This window comes from Phaseolus vulgaris, chromosome 8 (genome assembly GCF_000499845.2).
Source record: "Phaseolus vulgaris cultivar G19833 chromosome 8, P. vulgaris v2.0, whole genome shotgun sequence".
NCBI lineage: Eukaryota > Viridiplantae > Streptophyta > Magnoliopsida > Fabales > Fabaceae > Phaseolus > Phaseolus vulgaris.
Genome location: NC_023752.2, coordinates 16,070,065 through 16,090,270, shown reverse-complemented (window position 1 = coordinate 16,090,270; position 20,206 = coordinate 16,070,065). Strand labels below are relative to the sequence as shown.

Below are 20,206 nucleotides of genomic sequence, written 5' to 3'. Positions count from 1 at the left end.
ATAGATTCAAATGGTTGGTTATTGTTTGTTACTTTGAAAGAAAGGTGTGTAGTTATTTATATTGATGGTACTTGAAGGAGAGATTACAAAAAAAAAAAAGTTTTCTATCAATTGGAATTTAATTTATGATCATAAATTCAAAGTTAGCAATACTGTAATTAAATCTAAGCCATGGCACAAACAGATTTTGTCATATAAACATGAGATATATTCAGTTTACTCAAAAACATTAATTAGTCAAATACTTACCAAATATTCAAGTATTTTAAAAAAAGTGTATGAAGGTTCTGAACTTGGTAAGAAACAGAGCATGTTTTTTTTCAACTTCAGCCACATAGAGAGCAAGTTGATTGTATCCCTTCGTGAAGAAGGACTTTACAATAATGACTTGGGTTTACTTTTTTAAATTGAAATCCAAAGTTATGTTTTTAAGAAATTTAAAACCCAGTTGAAACTCAAAATGGTTGTGTTTTTTAAGAAACTTGGCAACTGTATCATCATTGAAACATAACTATGTTGACACTGTTCTATGTATTTATCACCTACAACAGAGTTAAATATATTGAAAGCGAAAGAAAAGTACAAAACCTGTGGGACATAAAACCATACAATGAATTTTGATTTTAACATGTCTAAAATATTTTCTTTGTCTCTTCAAATTTTAAAATTATTATTTTTCACATCCTACATTCACTTTAAGAAATAAAAAAGCATTTCTCTTATAACTGTTTCAAAATTTTATAGAACTTTTACACATTTACAGTATACCACTTTAAACTATCATAAAACTATATGAAAGATTCAATTATTTAAAAAAAATTATTATTATAAAATTTAATATCTGATACTTCAAATTTCATTAATATCTATCAATGTTTTTAAAAATAATGTTACCATTTCATTTCATTTCGGATTTAGGATTTAGATTACTAATGATTTAGTTGGGTGACCTCTAAAGATTCAATTTACTCCAAATAAAAATATATTTATAAGTTGTCTAAAACAAAATATTTATGATATAAAGTTAATCAAGAGGAAGATCTCAGATTATCAAGTAAAACAAATTCTGATTAAACAGTAATGATTGAGATAAAGAACCATTCCAAAACTATTGTAAATGTTTCTGATTCATGGATATGTTTTATTTGAGTGCATGCCTTGCTGCAGAGTACAATGTGGTCAAGTTCTAAAACAACAACAAGTGAAAAATGAACAGAACCCCCCACTTGTATATCCCAAATTATTACAGTTAAAGTTGCAATTGTCGAAAGACACGCATGGTCCAGCACAGTCTATCCATGGACTCATCATCACAGGTTGCCCTGTCACAAGAACAAACTTCAAATCATTTTTTTAAATATTAAGGAGTGATTAGAACAGGATTCTCCCTACTGATATATTATAAATTGATCTCTAATCTAAAAAGATCTTTACAGAAAGAAATAATTTCAGATCATTCAAATGGGATTTCAGATTTTCAATTATGAACCATGCACAACCTATGACACTATAAAAGACCAGTTCAGAACTGCATTCATATAAAATTTGCTTATATCACTCTCTCTTCAATCAAAATTTGTAAGCATACACACACATACACATGAGATCTAAATCAGATTTTGAATTCTTACCTGATGTCAGGACCAAAGCAGAACAGAAAATTCCCAAAAGAACAAGTTGAAAGAAGAAGACCATTTTGTGAAGATTTCTGGTATGAATTCTTTCTTCTTCTTTGCTTTTTATATTGAAACTCTAATTTTTGTCTCAATATGTAACAATAACAAAATGATGAAGTAAAACCTAAGTTAAATAATAAATTATTTAATTTATATAATATATATATATATATATACACTCCAATTGAATAATAAACTTAAAACGTGTACACTCATTAAATACAATTATTCTTTTTATTTCTCTTCATGTATATTTTAAGGGTTTTTCCATTAGTTAAGAAATGTAATAGTTTTTCTTAATTTTAATAAAATAGTTATGAAATATTTTATTCTTTTATTCTGATCTCAGACATGTGTAAATTATTTCAAAACTGAAAGACGCATAAAAGTATAATAAAAAAATTTATAACCATATTGTTGAAATTCTAAAATAAAAGATAAACTAATAATTTATTTTAAAGATTTGAGACAGATAAAAGAAACGGAGGAAACCGATTATTATTATTATTAAATATTATATACATTTATTACATATTTGACATTTTATACAAATTATTAATTACTGAAATTATTACTTTCTCAGTTGCCAGCTAAAAATAGTCATTACTTCAATATTAATTAATATAAAATTTAATGCTTGAAATGTGTATCAAAGTATTGCGTGTGTCTATACATTTTTTACTACTGATTTTTATTACCATATTATTATTTGAAATATTAGTTTATAAAAAATATTTTGATGTAACAAAATATTCAATACTATTATTATAAGCTTCAGTTTTTTTAAGTTTATGTATTAAAATTAATACAATCATTCTTGGGTAATTGTACTTTCATATATATATAGTTATATAAACTGAATTTTATTAAATACAAATTAAATATAAAATGAATAAATCTTATATAACTAATGGAATCTTCTATAAGAAAATTAATTAATTAATCTAGTTAGTAAAGTTAAATTCGTTAAAAATTTACGTGTTTTTTTAAAAATTATTCCTAATATATATGAAACAAAATATTTTTTTTTAATTATTTTATTATTTATTTAAGACTTAAATATGATTTAAGTTCCTACAATGTCTTTTTTTAGTCCTCACCAAATAATTAAGATAGCAATTAAATTTTAGAATTAAAATAACTAACTATTTTGACTATTTGTAATATATACAACCATTTATTATCTCTCCATAAATAATATTGTACTTACTTTTTTAAAATAAAAATGATTTAAATATGCATTTCGTCTCTGATAAATTAATAAATTTTGTTATCTCTAATAATTTTTTTATTTTTTCGTCACTATTTTTTTGGGTTCCAGATTCGATTTAATATAATATAAAATATTAATATAAATTAAAATTTATGATACCAAAAGTATTATAGAATGAGTTTATAACTTTAAAAATAATATAAATTTTGTTTTAATGTTAAAAAAATAAATATATAGACATAATGCAGAGCAGAGCAGCATCGATGTGGTATTTTTTGAAATGAAATAAGGTTTTTATTTAGAATTGATAATATGGAAATGCATTTCCTTGTCATCATTCAAAATTAGAATAAAAGAAGAAAAAAAATAATACTTTGACACCGTTACCTTCAGTTGCTACTTAAATAAATTATTATTTTATTTAAAAATAGTATTTTTTTTACTATTTTCGATGTCAAACAAACTTTATTTAAAAAGGGATGAATAAGATAAAGACAGGAACTTATGTACGAAATGAATGTGTGGGTGTTTAGTTAGTGGGACGGAGTGGTCCTATTCTAAGACTTTTTCTCTTACTTACTTTCATTTAACAACTTCTATATTAATAAAATATTAAATTAAATTATTTAATTAAATATCCAAATTGAAAGAATTAAGATTAAATATTCAAATTGGTTTATCAAAGAAGAGGTGCTCTATTACGTTTTGATCAAGAATGAATTTGACGTAAATGAGTCTTTCAAAAACTCATTTGCATATAAGTTATTTTTTGGATATTTGATACGTATATGTAGCTCTTTTTGTATTTGATACGGAAGAACTTACATAGAAAAAAAAATGGATTTTCAATAATCAATTTACATCAAAATTTAATATCAGAAACATATCACCGTCAATCTTTCACGAATTAATTTGAATATTTAGTAAAAAAATTATTTTAAGTGGTAAAAGTAATAATTTTTAAATATTTAGAGCAAATGATTTTTTTAAACTAAAAGTATATTTAAATTTGATTAGAATTACCCATGCCGATGGAAACATTTGAAAAAAGTATAATTCTAATTGCAAAGACTTAAATATTAGAATTTATATTAAAAAGTGATGATTTCTTTAAGTGAAGACATAATCTTGAGATGGGAGCACAATAAATTTAATCAATCTTTTAAAAATAAAATTTGGTAAAGATAAAATTTGTCTCAGTTTAAATTTGTGAGGCTATTCGCATCGAATAACAAGTGTTACTCCATTTAACAACTTTTACAATGAGTATTAGGATTTAGGGTTATTGTTCATGAATGAGATACATTAATGGAAACATTTGATCCCTCAACAAATATTAGAGGAAGTTAAATGATTGCAAAAGTGATTTATAACATCAATGAAATTGACTGGTTGCACCAGGTCGGTATTCTCCAATTCCTAGCAAGTCCTGTAAAATTATAGCAAACAACCTCTTCATTTCAACCATCCAAAGGAAGCAATTAAAGAAACAAAAAAGAAAAGAGGATGGCACAAAAACAGAAACTAGATTAAAACAACTGTTACTTGTGGAAGATTTTCATCGTTTTTTAGTGTCGTTAGAAACCAGGGAATGAAATGGTGAGAAATAGTAACGCGAAGCATACTAAGAGATCAAGCATCTAAGTATGTCAAACATAAACCAAGGACCTAACTAACAACTACAAGCAAATAAGCCAATTTTCTATTAAAACTCCAAATTCTTCTCACTCAATTGCTCCTTTTTTTTTTCTCTAATCTCATTTAAAATAAGGAAAGGAAATATGTTATGAAAAGAACGCCAAGAAATATAGAGTTAAAATTAATTGGCAAGAAATATAGAGAAAAGACCTTACTACCTACCTGGAAGTAGAATCAGGATAATTTCATTCTTGTTAGTTAATATTGACCACTTCCAAAATTATTTAACTGTTTTTTAATATTATTTATATTACACAAAACTTCTGATTCACCATTTTCTCTTCAAATTTTGTTATTTCTCCCATTCTTCTCTCTTATCCTTAGTATAACTCTTTCTAATAATTTTGCCTAATGCATGGCCCAAATTTTCTAAGCATGGCACTGAGAAAGACACCAACATTTGCGAACCAAAGATCACAAGTCATACCGCTCCCCTCCCATAAAGCATAAAAAAACATCTGAGGAAAGAAACACATTTTGGATGCAAGTCTATATAGCTGTGCCAATTGCAGATGGACATGGATCATTCTAGTACTTGTTTGCAAGAAATTTCTGTACAAAACTTCTAGAGAAAGAAAATGAAATCAACTCTGCGCCTGAACAGATAAATTTAGGATTGTTGGCTTTTGAAGTTAGAGAACAATTGGAGTAAAATTTTGTTGTGCAGTATTGGTTATAGGAATCTTGTACAGCAACCATACCATTTTTTTTTAAGTTGTGTTGTTGAAATTGTATAATAAATACAAGTAGACACAACACTTCAGATAAAATATTAGATCTTTTTATTAATTGTATCTTTACATATTTATATATCTTATTATTTAAGCATATGTTATATTTTTAATGTTTATAAATTTTACAATTCACAATATAAGCTTTCCAATATACCACATTTTATCTCGATTCACTCGATTCAGCTACAATATATTTGGTAATAACGACTTTTATGTATGTGTAAGCTTTTCAATATAGTACATTGTATCTCGATTCAACTACAATGTGTTTGATAATAACGACTTTTATGTATGTGGTCAAAAGTCGTCTGTCACAAACCCTTTCTTTAAGAGTTAATTGGTACGTGAATTTTTTTGTTCGTTTATAGGAAAACACGACTTCACCGGATAAAAAGGAAGAAGGCACGACTTCTTTATATATAAAAATATTCTTATTGTCCATTTGTGACACGGGAATGGTGCTTCAATAAATTGTTTGTGGGAACTGAAGATGATGGATTTAGAAGTTTGAGAATGGTGGTGGTGCATGACTCGTGGCTTGACGTGTACGGGTGCAAAAGTTTGAGGATGAACTTGTAGTTATGGGTGAAAGAGTGTGACACGCGGCAAAGAATCTTCCAGGTAGTCAACCCTCAACCATCCAATGCATCGCTACCTACTTGCTACTTACTCTACGCTATAACATTCTCCTAACATTTTAAAACATAAATATATTTTACCAGACTAATTATATTATTTTTTATAAATAAAGAAGTCTTAGCTTAATTTCACGATTTTTTATTTAATCACAGTTGAATCGAAATAATGAATCAGAAAAATATAATATGATAAAAGCGGCGTACTTGACAAGCTTTGTTTTTTGCTCTAGTCTCTGCAGTGCTTGGAACATCATGATTTGGCTTCTGGAATCTTTTTTCACGTCGATCACAAGAGCCCCATCCATCCGAGAACCTGCCGCCCCTGATGTAATGAAAATCAACAGAAACAGCAGAAACTGGTGACAAAAGACATAATTTAGAAGATATATGAATTGAAACAACCAAACGAGACACATACTGCATGAGCGCACGAATCACAAACTCAGCACGCTGAACATTGCGATTCTCATCAAACTCAATATTTTTGTCCCTGATTTCATAAGAAATATTGAAGTAACAAGATATCTTTCTCCAACCTAAAAAAAGACATGCCCTGCCATGTTGCATCAGTTGAATCATTTTCACTGTTAAGAGAAGAGAAACTATGTTTACCTGACTTCTTAATGAAAGGATTCCCCGAAATCAAAGTGTAATCAGTTTTCTCCAAAATCTGAACATCGAAGCAACAATGAATTGATTAGGTAAATCCTTCTGAGTGAAGAAAAAAGAAAAAAACAGCATCTCGGGCAACTCTCATATTTTCATATATTTGTGTAAATTTACTATAATGTTATGATATCCAATATGGAGAATATAGATACTATTGCGTTGCTATATGCAAAACTATGAAATTTATTACACCAACTAAAAGCAAAACTCAAACTTGGAGCATCAGGTAACAAGGAATAATCAAAAAATATTAAAAGGATATCAAAGACTATCCTTGAAGTTATCCATATTCTCCTACCCAATAAGTTATGGAAGTAATAAAAACATGTTCCTCAGCAGCTAGGACTAGGAAATCCAAATAAAGAAAGTGGCTAATATCATGCAATGATTTTTTTTTAATCAGCAATAATCATGCAATGATTTGATTTGTTCAGGATAACCACAGATGTTAAAAAGTGTCAAAAATAGGAATCAACCATGAAAAGACTGACATGATTTGTTCATGGCAGACAAAAGACAGAAAGTACGGGAAAAATTCCTTTCTTATAATCTAATTTGATTCTAAGCACTCTTGGCAATAAATAGTTCAAAAAACTGAACATAGCAAAAAAGAAATATTAGTAAAACTTACCCAATTATTAATAAAATTCTCAATGCATTGATAATTGTACAGTGCAGGTCAATATTTCTTAAAACTGCTTCTCAATGTTCAGACACAAAGTTCGCATTAATCCAAAGCTAATCTAGTGATAAAAAAACTAAAGATATCAAAGATAAATAAATTTCAGATAAGCAAATTCACTTCTTCACTACAAATATAAGGTCAAAGTTTTCCATTATAAACAGCATATTATAGGTATAGGTTCAAGCTGAAAACCACTACACAGGGCAGTAGCCACAGACCTACTGATACTCCTGAAACAATGAAACTAAAGGAAACCATAAAGTAAATGATTCATGTTATCCTTTGATTTAGAAAAAATTTGTATTACCAAGTGTTAAATTTAATGACCAAACCAAATTCAGAGCAACCACTCATTTAATGATTCATTTTCAGGACGAGGTAAGAAATACAAAGGCCAAGACATGTCCTGACGGTGCTGTGAGCAATGTTATGTCCTCCTATATAACCCCTAATAATATGAGGGAACCAACAAAAAGCACATGACGCACCCTATTTTCCATCATTTAACCCAAAATACAAACAATCAAATAAATAAAATAAAATCTCATGTAATGGAACTCTAAAAACACGGCTAGTTACACTGTCTACTTACTTCACCACCCCATACGATGTTTCTTTACATGTTTCTCATTACCTATTACATGGTCGACAATTGAACAGCTAAAGATGGATGAAATGTAATGGATTAGAATTGTGAAAGAAGTAAAATGATCATTTCATCATTTAAATATTTTATTGTTGAAGCAGTCTTCTATTTTTTTTAAAGTAAACAATTTGTAAAGATATTCACAAACAACAAATTAGTATCACCTCATAAATCGAAATTCGTATCATCTCATCTCAAAATTAAATAAAATAAATTCTATTAATTTTGTTCCATTCTACTGATTTTAAGACAAAAGTTTGATTTTGCTAATACTATCATTGTATAGATATTTAAATTGTCAAAACTAATTAAATCTCCTTAATCCTCATATGCGACTGTAAAATTGCTTTTCCTATAAAATAAATCAATAATTATAAATTCTATTACTATCCATAAGTGAATGAAAGAGTGCACTGTGATGAACACACTCGTATTAAATTCTAAAAACAAGGGACAAAAAGAATCACTCAGTCCATTCCCCTCAACCACAAGTTCCATGCTTCAAATCTTTCTTCACTTAAAACTTACATACAGTTAATGATCTTATTGTTTTCTTATCACAATTAGAGTTTCACTTTTAAACATAAACTTCAATTCTGAACAGAGTAACATCTCCTACATCTAAGTTTCCACAAAACCAAAACACGAACACTGAAACAAAGTTATCGAGACAATTACCCCCATAGCAGTATTCTGGTACTCCTTAAACAACGAAACCGAAGGAAACATTCCAAGCAAGCTATTCCCGACGCCGTTCTCCTTCTCCTCCGCCTCGTTCCTCACGAAGAACCGCCGCGGCGAGACCTCCGTGTAGCAGCTCAGCTCCTGCGCATCCGGCGACGAGAATTCCTTCGGCGGCGGCGTCCTCTGCACGCTCCTGATCAGCGCGAGCGGGCTGCTCTCTTCGGAGGCACACAACCTCGGGGCCTTCCGCGGCGGGCGGTAGGGCCACGGGTCTTGCACCACCTCGCCGCTGTCGCCGGAGTCGCGGAGGAGCTTCCGGAACTTAGACGGCGGCGGGCAGGGGTAGGAGATCGGGGAAGGGGGCTGGCGCGTTGGGAACTTGGCGGTGGCGAGGGCCTTTATCTTGGAGGAGGAGTGTGAGGCGGAGGCGGAGTCGATCATGGCCCAAAGTGCGGCGTCGTCGAGATCCTTGTCGTCGACCACCACAGGGTACGTTAGCGGTGAGGACATTTTGGGAGAGTTAGGGTTTTGAATTGTGCAAAGGAGGAAAATAGGTTTGAGCTAGGGTTTCTCTGTGAGGTTCAGATTTGGGAAGTTGGAATCGGAGTGAAGAAAATGAAGGTGCATTTTCGGGTGTCTGAAAGAATGCGAATTTTGTGAACAGTAGATGGTAGCAGGCGGGAGGCGCAATTTGAACCGGCGTGGAGAAAGAGGAAACGACGTCGTGCCCTTTGAGAAAAAAAATAACTTTCATTTACTTCGTTTACAAAATTAAATATGTAATTAAACTTAACCATGGTAGACTTGTTCAACTTTAAATAAAAATGTTGAAATAATAGTTTTAAAATAAGTTATTTGAGAAATTGATAAGATTTATTTATTAAAAAACTCTTTGTTATCAAATAGTAAAATAATCATACTAGACAATTTCTTTTAATTTATTTAATTTATTAAGAATCACTTATTTTAAAAAATAAGCACAAATACAAAATTATAAATATGAAACTTCTTAACTATTAATTCCCTACTTTGCTGTTTATTTTCCCTATTTATATTTTGTATTTTCTTGTCATTTTTTTAGATTTACTTTGAAGTTGTTAATGCATATTTGCTCTTTCAATATCTCTCTGTCTCCTGTTACATTGGGCTCATGTCACATGTTCAATTAATATTCTATCAATTGTGTTTTATATGCCTATTGAAGTGCAAAGTTATGAAGTGAACATGAGAGTCATAAAAAAGGGTTTGAACGGAGGCCTTAGGTAATATAGTAGACAAATATGTCATGTGTAACAGCTGTAGAAAAAAAAAAAAAAAAAAAGGAAAGAGACCTCTACCATTTATCCTTTCTCTCTTCTCTCTTTATTTTCTTTTTTATACCATATCTATTTCAAAATTCTTTTTTATACCATATCTATTTCAAAATCTGATCACGTCATGTTTAGGAGTCAAGGTACATTTCTACTCAATTAGATATTTCTCTCAACTTGATTAAACTCATACTAAAATTTGATAATTTTTGGATAACTTGCTCTAGGTTTCTAAATTTTGGAGTGACTCTCCTCTTTGAGGTAGAATTTCTATTAGAATAAGGAATTTCAAGTAAGAGAAGCTAATTTTAGCTTTCAATAGTACCCTAGGCTAGAAGATCTGAATGTGGAGGGGACGTTGTCCCAATATTCAATTTATCTTGCAGGGATGTTGTTTGTTTATATATTGTGTTGTTTGTTTATATATTATTTGAAAGTTAAAAATATTATATTTTTATGGTTTAGTATTTTAAGTGTTATTTTTTTTTTGTTAAATAGGATTTTAGAGGTTGTAGATTGCATTTTGAGTGATATTGTATGATGAAAATGGTATGAAATTGAATTCATACATTTTGGATAATGTATGGACGAATGTTTGTTTGTGTATTAAGTATTGATGCATGTGTGATATCAGAGATTTCCGAGTTTTATTGATGATCTAAGTCACATAGACTAAGATATCAGGTGGTGAGAAGGTGGTGAAAGAGTTCATGCACACCGTGACATATGAGATGCACGACTTGTATTGTATTGAACTTACCCTTGTCCTTTTTCTTGGATTCGCTGGTAATCTTTGGATCAGGTGTTAGTCTCTGGTATGACTTACTTAATACGGGTCTTCCGGAAGACATTAGTTGTTATTATGTTTGTTGAATATCTTGGATGTGTAGATCCATATGAGACTTATGTGATCTTTTATATTGGGATTTGAAGAAGATTGAATAATCCTTAAATTAATTGATTTTCTCTTTGATTGAATTGTGTATATTATAAAAATTTATTTTCATTAGCTTACCCTTAGTTTTCTTGATGTGTTGTGAATTGCGATGATTGTACTATGTACACGAGTAGTTGATCATACAGGAGTTGGAGGTTCCGGAGGGCTTTAGGATGTAGTTTTGAACCTTATATTGTTAATATTAATATTTCTATAAGTCATAATCTTATAATAAAAATATTTTTAAAAACTCCAAATTTATATAAAAATCACTAGAACTTGTATTGTAATTATTAGATTTTTTTTTAGTGTTACATCATGAATTAAATATTCATATTATCATAATAATAGTATCTTGTGCGTCTGAATGAAATATTTTATATAATAGGTTATCAATAAAAATAATGTATTAAGTGAAATAGTTTTTTTTAACTGTTTTTCTCAATTTTCATAAAAAAATTCAATGAGGATCATAAAAACAAAGAAAAAATAGATAAATATAACATGTTATTTATCATGTTCTACTCTAACAAGGTTTAGTTTAATCTCTTCATTATATGAGATTTTTTTTTACTATCTCAAGTAATAATAGAAATATTTTTCATTACCTCTTTAACCTATACTAGCATTAATTTTTATTAAAAATTGAACTTTAAGTCTAATTCCAACACACACCCCTCACATTGGTTGAGATTTGTCAACTTGTGGATGATTATATATTTATGGTTGATCCGATAAGAGGGGGTGACCTAATAAGACTAATAAACTTTCATTAGGATAGACTTTAAATATCTATAGTACCACATTAAGAAGTGAATTTAAGTCTAACTCAATTTTATAAAACTGACTTATAAGATGAAGTTTACATATAAGATGAAGTTTACATATACTTATATATTATGAAATATTTTATCTCTAATCATATAAGATCTCCAACAATTTCTATTTTAAGCTTAACAAACCAATAGTATTATATATTACCCCGATATATATAAGGATTGAAAGAGGTTTCTTAAACTAAGACTCATCACAACCTTGCCAGCTCGGTGATTATACAACTCAAAAACAAGAAAGAAATGGAGTTTGAATATAAGTACAACATACAACCACTCAAATTACTTCTTTATTTTTTTGTTTAAAAACACTTCCCTAATATATGTAAAGGGATGAAGCCTAAAAGTAAGAGTTTGTACGTACCAAGAATTAGAAAGATGAAAAGGATGACAATATCTATTTTTCCAAGACTATTTTGGTGTAGTCCTTGATGTGTCTTGATGTTAATGCATTATAGAGTTTCATATCAATTTTACTAAATTTTCATGTTTCAACAATAGTAATCTTCACAAAAAAGTTCCATCAAAATTATTGAACACGTAGAGACACATGTTTCTAAATAAGCTTGTTGTGCTTATAGTAACTATTTTGAGTGGTCATTATGTTTAATTCTAGTAAGTTCTTTTATTACTACAACGGATTCATGTCTTCTTTTAAATTCTTATATTGTTTTAACATCGTACTTGAATAGATACATTTGATTCAAAAGGTTTGTCATAATTGAACATATGGTGATTTGAGTATAAAAAGCAAGTCTAGTTATTAACATAGGAGCTAGAAACCTCAACGTTTGTTGCTTTTCACGTTTCCCTTTTTTTTTCAATTTTATTAGCCATTTGTGTACGTCATTCTATATTATTTTGAATCAATAATTATAAGTGATGGATTTAGTCATAAATTTATTTGTGTTTGAAATTTGAAACAAATGGTAATAATAAAGATACCAAAATCTTTAAAATTTTACAAGTTACTAACCACTATGAAATATTCCACTAAATCCTTTCGTTACGCTTTTTTTAAACAAGTTGTTAATAAATGTCGATGAAATCAAAATAACTATTTTCATGTTTATCTTTCATTATAAGTTATTATAGATTTTTTGTGCGTATTATATTTCAAGGTTATCACAAAACTTGTATAGTTAAGATGGTTTTACTCTCTTTCAACTTTTTTTTATTGGAACTTAAGTAATAATAACGTGTCATAGAATTTTAATTATTTATTATTACTGCTATTATAATAATAATAATAATAATAATTATTATTATTATTATTATTATAAGATTGTGTTAAAAAAGTTTAAGCTCTTTGAAATAATATACATTTTCCATCAATATTTTTATTATTTTCTTTTTTTAATATGCAATTTTTATTATTTAAAATTTAAACCATTGTTAGGCAACTATCAGACACACTCATCAGTTTGAGATTCAGTTTAGATCTAGAAAAAGAACTCATTGGATGGTTCTAGATATGGTGTCGCTGTGATGAAAGCAAGACTTTGGAACTTGCATATCCACGTTTTCACCTTTCTCCTCCTTTTATAATGGTCTCTTTCTTTTTCAATGATCTTCTCCTTTTTCGATGGTCATTCCAAATCTTGTGGAATGACTCCTCTCTTCTGTAGATTCAAGTATTCCTTCTTCATCTATAAATAGGAGTCTCTAGTTGCTCCAAAAACACACATTTTTTTTCATGTTCTCTCTTTTCTACTTTATCCAAAATACACTTATTTGTTTTTCTCTTCTCTTATATTTCCAGTGTCCTACGTTCTTTTACTCTTAGTCGTTTAGAGTTTACTTGCTAGTTCTAAGATTCTTAGTTTTATCTGAGAAGTTTTTGTTGTATCTTAGGCGACTTACGCAACACACCACAAATAAATCCTTACAGACAATGATAATCTATGTCTCATCTCGACCTGTTCGTGTTTTCAACCTTATTTTTTACACTTTTGAGGTATAACTAATAAGGACAAATATACAAGAATCCAAATACAAAATGTAAGAGATTCATACGTATGAAGAATTAGGATATGATGGAGTGAGATAATTAATAAAATATAGTTGTTTAGGACAATTAATAAAATATGATTCTAGTCATTAAATGAAAAGGAGAAGGAATTAATATGATTAATAATTAAGTATGACTAACTCATTTATAATTTATAAACACACAATAGTAAAATAATGGAAAACCTTAAATGTTTAATACACTGCGATAAAAATTAAATTTAACTGAGGTTATATTTAGTGTTACCAACGATTTTAATTTCCGCTAAGTGTGTTACCCACAATTTGTCCTTCTCCAGGTAGAGCCAACATCGCTATCGGATTACCGACAACTTTTAATAACCCCTGGAAGATGAATTAATTTACAATGGTTCTTTTAACTCCTATTACTTTCGAGGGCGACCAAACTCTTGTAACTTTCGAGAGTTACCAAACTCGTTGTTACTTCTAACGATTCCTAAACCTCTGTTACTTTCAGGGGGGTTCAAACCCCTAATACTTCTCGTGGTTTCAAAATCCCCATTAATTTCATTTGTTGCATTTAGTGGATTGTGTTTTTAATGCACATAACAACTGAAAAAAAAATGGTAAAAGACCAATATTTTAAAATTTTGGTCTTTATAATTGAATATAACATTTAATAAAAAAACAAATAATAAATTTTATAACTTCAAGGTAAAATAATAATGTAAACACCAAAGTTTAAAGGTTAAAACTAGTGAAATATTACAATATTATTTATTTTCTATCATAAAATTAAACATATTCTTTAATTAATGTTCTCGAGTTGCTCATTTATTTCTTAGGAACACTTCTTTGACTAGATACCTAATATATAAAAAAACAATCATAATTAGTAACATCCAAATTATAATATAAAATATATATTAATTTAATTAAAATTTAAATATTATCAGTGATGCATGAAACATAGCAAAGTCACGAGATAATTCTCTTAGACAACATCATTGTCTTCATTTCATTAACTTATTTATGAAGAAACCTATTTTAGAACATAAAATTAATCAAATTGAATAATATTAAAAAAAAAAGATATTTTTCACAAGGTTGAGTCTTACATAGCAAAAAAAAACATTCAATCATAAAATAAATCAAAAGGTGAACATGCCTTAATTAGAATATGACTGTCCATATTTATATTTTACTTTCAAAGCACATGCCATTAATGCAATCTCAATCAATTTTTTTTATTTTTGAGATGCTCAAGTATTGAAAGTACAACAATGGATGAGTTAAGCTTGTAAAATCCAAGTCCTTAATATCACCTATTTGCTAAAAAATGTACCCTAACATTCGAACATCTGGTATCAAATCAAGACCCAATAATGCACTAAGTATTCAATTATTCACTATACAATAATTCTAGTTTTGACTGAACCAATCTCTACTTGAGTTTCCTGCATGCATGGCATTTGATACCTTAACATAACTCTGCTTAACTGAGGCTTACAAATCAAATAAGGAAATTACTCGTTTAATTAAATAACGAGTTAATACCTTATTGCCTTATCCACAAGCACCAAATTTAGTACCACCATTAAACATTTAATCAAATCTCATACTTTCTTAAAAGAGGCACACTGAATAAAAATGCATTTCATTATCTTTCACTTCTTCCAAGTTTCTATGGCTCTTTTTGTGGATTTTTCATAATAACTAATTTAATGACAACTTTCTTTGAAAAAAAGTCTTAGGAAATATAGTTAATGCAGCTTCTTTAAATACATTTCTTAAAGTAAGCATAATTGCATCAATGACACTTGGAGAATAAAACTAATATTTTGGTAAATGTTAATAATGGAAAGAACATTTAAGGAAAATATAGGATGTAGACTTTTAAATTCTTTCAAGACCAACTGAGGAGGAGTTCAAGTACGTTGAGGCATATGTTTATTTATTTTTCACTTAAATCATAAAGGCACAAGGAAAAATGAATGTTATTACTCAAAATTTATAGTATAAGATGTGACAAAACTACAATGGATTTTTTTTAAAAGAAACACTAGAAATATAGTCATATAAGTCAAGGTATTAACTTGAGTGACCTATAAGTAACACAACAATATGCTTGTTAATTAGAAACAAGTAGTAACTCCCAAAGCAAGCATTGCCACATGAAATTTTAATTAAATGTATCATTGTCTTTGACTTAATTCTAACATCTACTTACTTTTAAAGGACTATATGTATCTAATATATACTAACATTTACTTATCTAATGGTAGTTTCAATGATTGATTTTTCAAAGTTGAATGGAGAGGAAATAGTTAAAATGTGACTTACATTGCTAATAGGTGTAAGTTAAAAAAATTATAAAAAATAAAAAATTATGAAACTGATTTTGTAATTATGTATAGGAAGGATAACTTAAAGATGTCCACTATATGAATAAGCATTAAAGTCAAACACTTAGATTGACAAGAACACAAACCTAAACTTCTGACACGTCCACAATGTTCATGACTTTTGATCCTGCCGGTTGACCTGAGCGCAAGAGCCTTGTCACGTCAAAGGTTTCTCCTCCTGGATCGGCTTTGCACCACGTTAGCTTCTGTCCCTCACGCCTCAAATCTTCACGAGAACCTGAAAAAGACAGAGTGGCGCCGCTGCAGCCGATCGCGCTCCGACGCTCAAGTTAGTGACGGAATCACCAAATACTAAGAGAGAATCTCAAAACTCAAGGAACCGTGCGCAGTGAATCTCAGTGTAGCAAGTGTTATGGAAAACGTCCCTCAAAATCTGTTAAGAGTTCCTTATATACCTGAGCGTTTCTCTCTCCTGACGGTTACACCTTTGGACACGTGGCTCACATCCAACTGTACACGTGTCACCATCTGGATCCCTCTCCACTTGAGCGTCACTTCTACTTCTTCAAGCTATTCGACTAAGTTACCCATGTGAGGAGTAACTACAGCTTCCTTGGAGCGCGACCCCTTAAGCGGCGAGTACGGGGTGTCACCATGCACACCTTCTCTGTGGTCTCGCTTGCCGCTATCACGATCTGCTTCACTTGCACATCATGCATGTTCTGGTAAACTGTTCCCTTGCCTCGACCTCTGGCTAGGGAATGATCACCTGATAACCTCGTCCTTCATACCTGTACCCCTTGAAAGCCTTAAGCAAGCCTTCCTGATCTTGCGGCGATGTGCCCCTTTCGGCGGTCTCTAACCATCTGATCTCCTAGCACCCATGTTATGGCGACTATGACGCAAGCCTGGTGACCGCCGGTTACATATACTAGAGATCGGAGAACGCCAAGCAAACAATTGACGACTACACAGACTTCCCGATGTACTTCCCTTCCGTCAGCCAGGTGTCCCATTCAACACGCCTATATTATCGCTTGCTGCCACGTCATTACTTCCGATTACCTGATCGGTACAACTTTTAAAATCATAAGCTAAGGAATCGATACTTGATATTTCTTTTTATAAGGATGATGATGAGGTTCATTCATATGATTGAATTTTGTCCTATACATTAAATGCAATTGACAATTATAGACTTAATTAGAATTGAACTTACATCAATTATAATTAAAATTACATTAAGTCACTAATTTAAGTAAAGACTAATTTATAATTTAAAGAAGTTAGTAGCTAGAACTTTGATGGTTAATGTTAGATACCAATTTAGAAACTACTTTCTAAATTTGTATTAATAATAGAAACTACTTTAGACATCAATAATTTTTTAGTTTATAAAATAGTATCTAACTCAGTTAATATAATGACTAATTATTTTTTGTCTCTAAATTAATTGCTATTTAATGATTTTCTTGTAGTGAGACATTTTTATTAAAGAAAAATAATTATGAAGTTGTCTTGATGTGAATGTCAACACATAAATCATTAAATTAGTGTTTATAAGAAAAATATTAAATAACAACTAATTTAGAGACAAAAAATAATTAGTCATTATATTGACTAAGTTAGATATTATTTTATAAAATAAAAAATTATTGGTATTTAAAGTAGTTTCTATTAATAATAAAAGTTTATAAAATAGTTTTTAAATTAATATCTAACATTAATTATCAAGGTTTTAACTACTAACTACTTTAGATTATAAATTAGTCACAGATTTTGTTAAATACTAATTTTGAGTCTAAAGTAATTAGTAATTAAAACATTGGTAGCTAATATTAAATACCAATTTAGAAACTACTTTATAATCTTTTTTATTAATAATAAAAACTACTTTACATATCAATAATATTTTAATCTATAAAATAATATTTAACTTAACCAATATAATAATTAATTATTTTTTATCTCTAAATTAGTTATTTTTTTTATCAGCAAATTTTTTTTTGGATATTTAATGATTTTTCTCGAACATGAAATGGGAAAAACTTCAACTAGACGGAATTGTTCCAAACTCCATTAAAGTGCAATAGTGAGGGATAAATAAAACTATTTTTCAAGCGGTTTTCTTATATAAGTTTAAGGTTTGGCATCATAGTCTTCAGATAATGTAAAAAATGAAAAGATGCTTTTTGACAATTATGGTAGATGATGTTTTTGACCATTCTTTTTGTATCAGATGTTTATGTTCTGAATTTTTTGTTATAAATCATAAAATCACTTAAAAATATAAAATTTGTGTTGGATAAAAGATGATTTTAAAAAGTAAAATTCAATGTTAATTAATCAATAATATTGAATTTGCATCACACATGTAGCATATATACTAAAATTTACATATTCTAAAATTTACATTAATCAATAATATTGAATTTGCATCACACATGTAGCATATATACTAAAATTTACATATTCTAAAATTTACATGTTAATTTATTAGTGTCGAGTTTTAAAGACCACTCTAAGTAGTTTTGGATTATAAATCAATGTTAATTAATCATTAATTTTTAAAATAATTTTTATTAATGTAGTGTGAGCTTATATTATTTATTTAATTTAATTTAATCTCAACTAAATTAATATTAAATAAAATATATTTTTAATATTAATTTAATTTACATTGGTGTAACAATTATGCTAATGTCTCCATCTTCATCAAGAAAATGCAAACAAATAACATTTATAATAGATAAAAGAGATGAGTATGAATGAAGGAGATGAATGTGCATGAAGATGAGTATAAATGAAGAAGATGAGTGTAAAAAGATATAAGTGTAGATGAATGAGATTAATATAGATGAAGAAAATAAATATAAAAAGATTTATTTCTTAAAAAAGCTAAATCACCTCTATTTTTGTAGTGACCATAGGTTTAACCAAAGTATACATTTTATATAATATAAAATTAAATTTAAAAATAATATACTTTTTAAATTAAAAAATAATAATTGTTTGCGTCTTGCTAAAGTGGAATTAGAGTGTAATAACCTCACGTATATATTTTGATGTTTATATTGTGTTTCATTTATTGAGATGACCTCAATTTGAAGTTTCGGAATTAATTATAAGTAATTTTGTGGAAGAGATAACCGGGAACATGACAATATTACAATAAACTTATTAAATAGAAATTGATTTAAGTAACTATTTTACATATTGAAGATAACTAGTTTTATATTTTACTATTTTTATTAAACGTTTCTAAACTGGTTATTAAATTACTCCAAAATTAATAACCAAGATTTTAAGTGCTTTGAATTTCGGTTTAGGGTTTATATTATTTTAATAACTATATTTCTTTAAACTTAGAGAACACTTATTAAATTTCTATAAACAATTTCTATAAATATCTGGATGTTAGCTAAAAACCAAAAGAAATTCCAGCTTCCCACACAAATTCATGGTTTTGTTGCATTTCATTTGAGTAAAAAAGAAAAGGATACTGATATGTTAACACTACAAATGTGCTCAAACTCATCAAGATAAAACAATGTAAGGAGGAAAGAAGCCTCACTATAATCTCTCACGTGCAAAGTTTATTTACTTATCAAAATTCATCATGAAAAATACAATGGATAGACTTTCAATTTATAGGTGAAGAAGCTTTAGAAAACAAGCAAGAAAAGTAAGATGTGAAAAGGGAAAAAATGGACAGTTTTAGGGTTTGACTAAGTTAAATCTACACCCTAGGTCTGTCCTTCTATAAACTAGATCAAAATCATTTCTTAAAATGATACATACACTCATATTATGTTAAAGACACCTTATTCTAACTTATCTTTGTTATTTGGACCCCGAAAGTGAGCCAAAAATTATTTACAACATATTTTATCTCTTAAGAAGACCAAAAGGAAGAAACACTTGGTGCTTTGATTTATGTCCATCTCATCTGATCGGGTCCATGAGATTCTTGGTGGGGTCTTGAATTGTTTGATTAGATGACTGTTCACCATGTGCTTTGTCTTTTGGTCATCTTCATAGCTACTTGATTTGTATCAATTTCACAAACTAATAAAATAATATTTTAATTATATTTTATTTATTTATTTATAATTTATAATTTTAAATATTATTATATTAATATGG

General features: G+C 28.8%; 1 protein-coding gene and 1 long non-coding RNA gene across 2 annotated transcripts; both read right to left on the bottom strand.

Moving 5' to 3' along the window:
* Positions 1-1,084: 1,084 nt before the first annotated feature.
* Positions 1,085-1,770, bottom strand: LOC137826137 (uncharacterized). Its single transcript, XR_011083416.1, has 2 exons — positions 1,632-1,770; positions 1,085-1,322 (listed from the first exon to the last, which is right to left on the bottom strand). It is a non-coding gene; the product is annotated as an uncharacterized lncRNA (long non-coding RNA).
* A 2,325-nt stretch (positions 1,771-4,095) lies between these two features.
* Positions 4,096-9,394, bottom strand: LOC137827028 (uncharacterized). Its single transcript, XM_068633221.1, has 5 exons — positions 8,638-9,394; positions 6,572-6,629; positions 6,378-6,495; positions 6,164-6,281; positions 4,096-4,318 (listed from the first exon to the last, which is right to left on the bottom strand). The coding sequence occupies exons 1-5, from the start codon at positions 9,151-9,153 to the stop codon at positions 4,265-4,267; spliced, it is 864 nt and encodes a 287-aa protein (XP_068489322.1). The 5' UTR covers positions 9,154-9,394; the 3' UTR covers positions 4,096-4,264.
* Positions 9,395-20,206: the final 10,812 nt, after the last annotated feature.

Bases quoted from the DNA above. Each gene is read 5' to 3' on its own strand.
- LOC137827028 (XM_068633221.1), bottom strand. From the start codon at position 9,153: ATGTCCTCACCGCTAACGTACCCTGTGGTGGTCGACGACAAGGATCTC. The intron at 6,630-8,637 runs GTAATTGTCTCG...TTCGATGTTCAG, and splicing joins ACCAGAATACTGCTATGGGG to ATTTTGGAGAAAACTGATTA. The intron at 6,496-6,571 runs GTAAACATAGTT...GTCTTTTTTTAG, and splicing joins TCCTTTCATTAAGAAGTCAG to GTTGGAGAAAGATATCTTGT.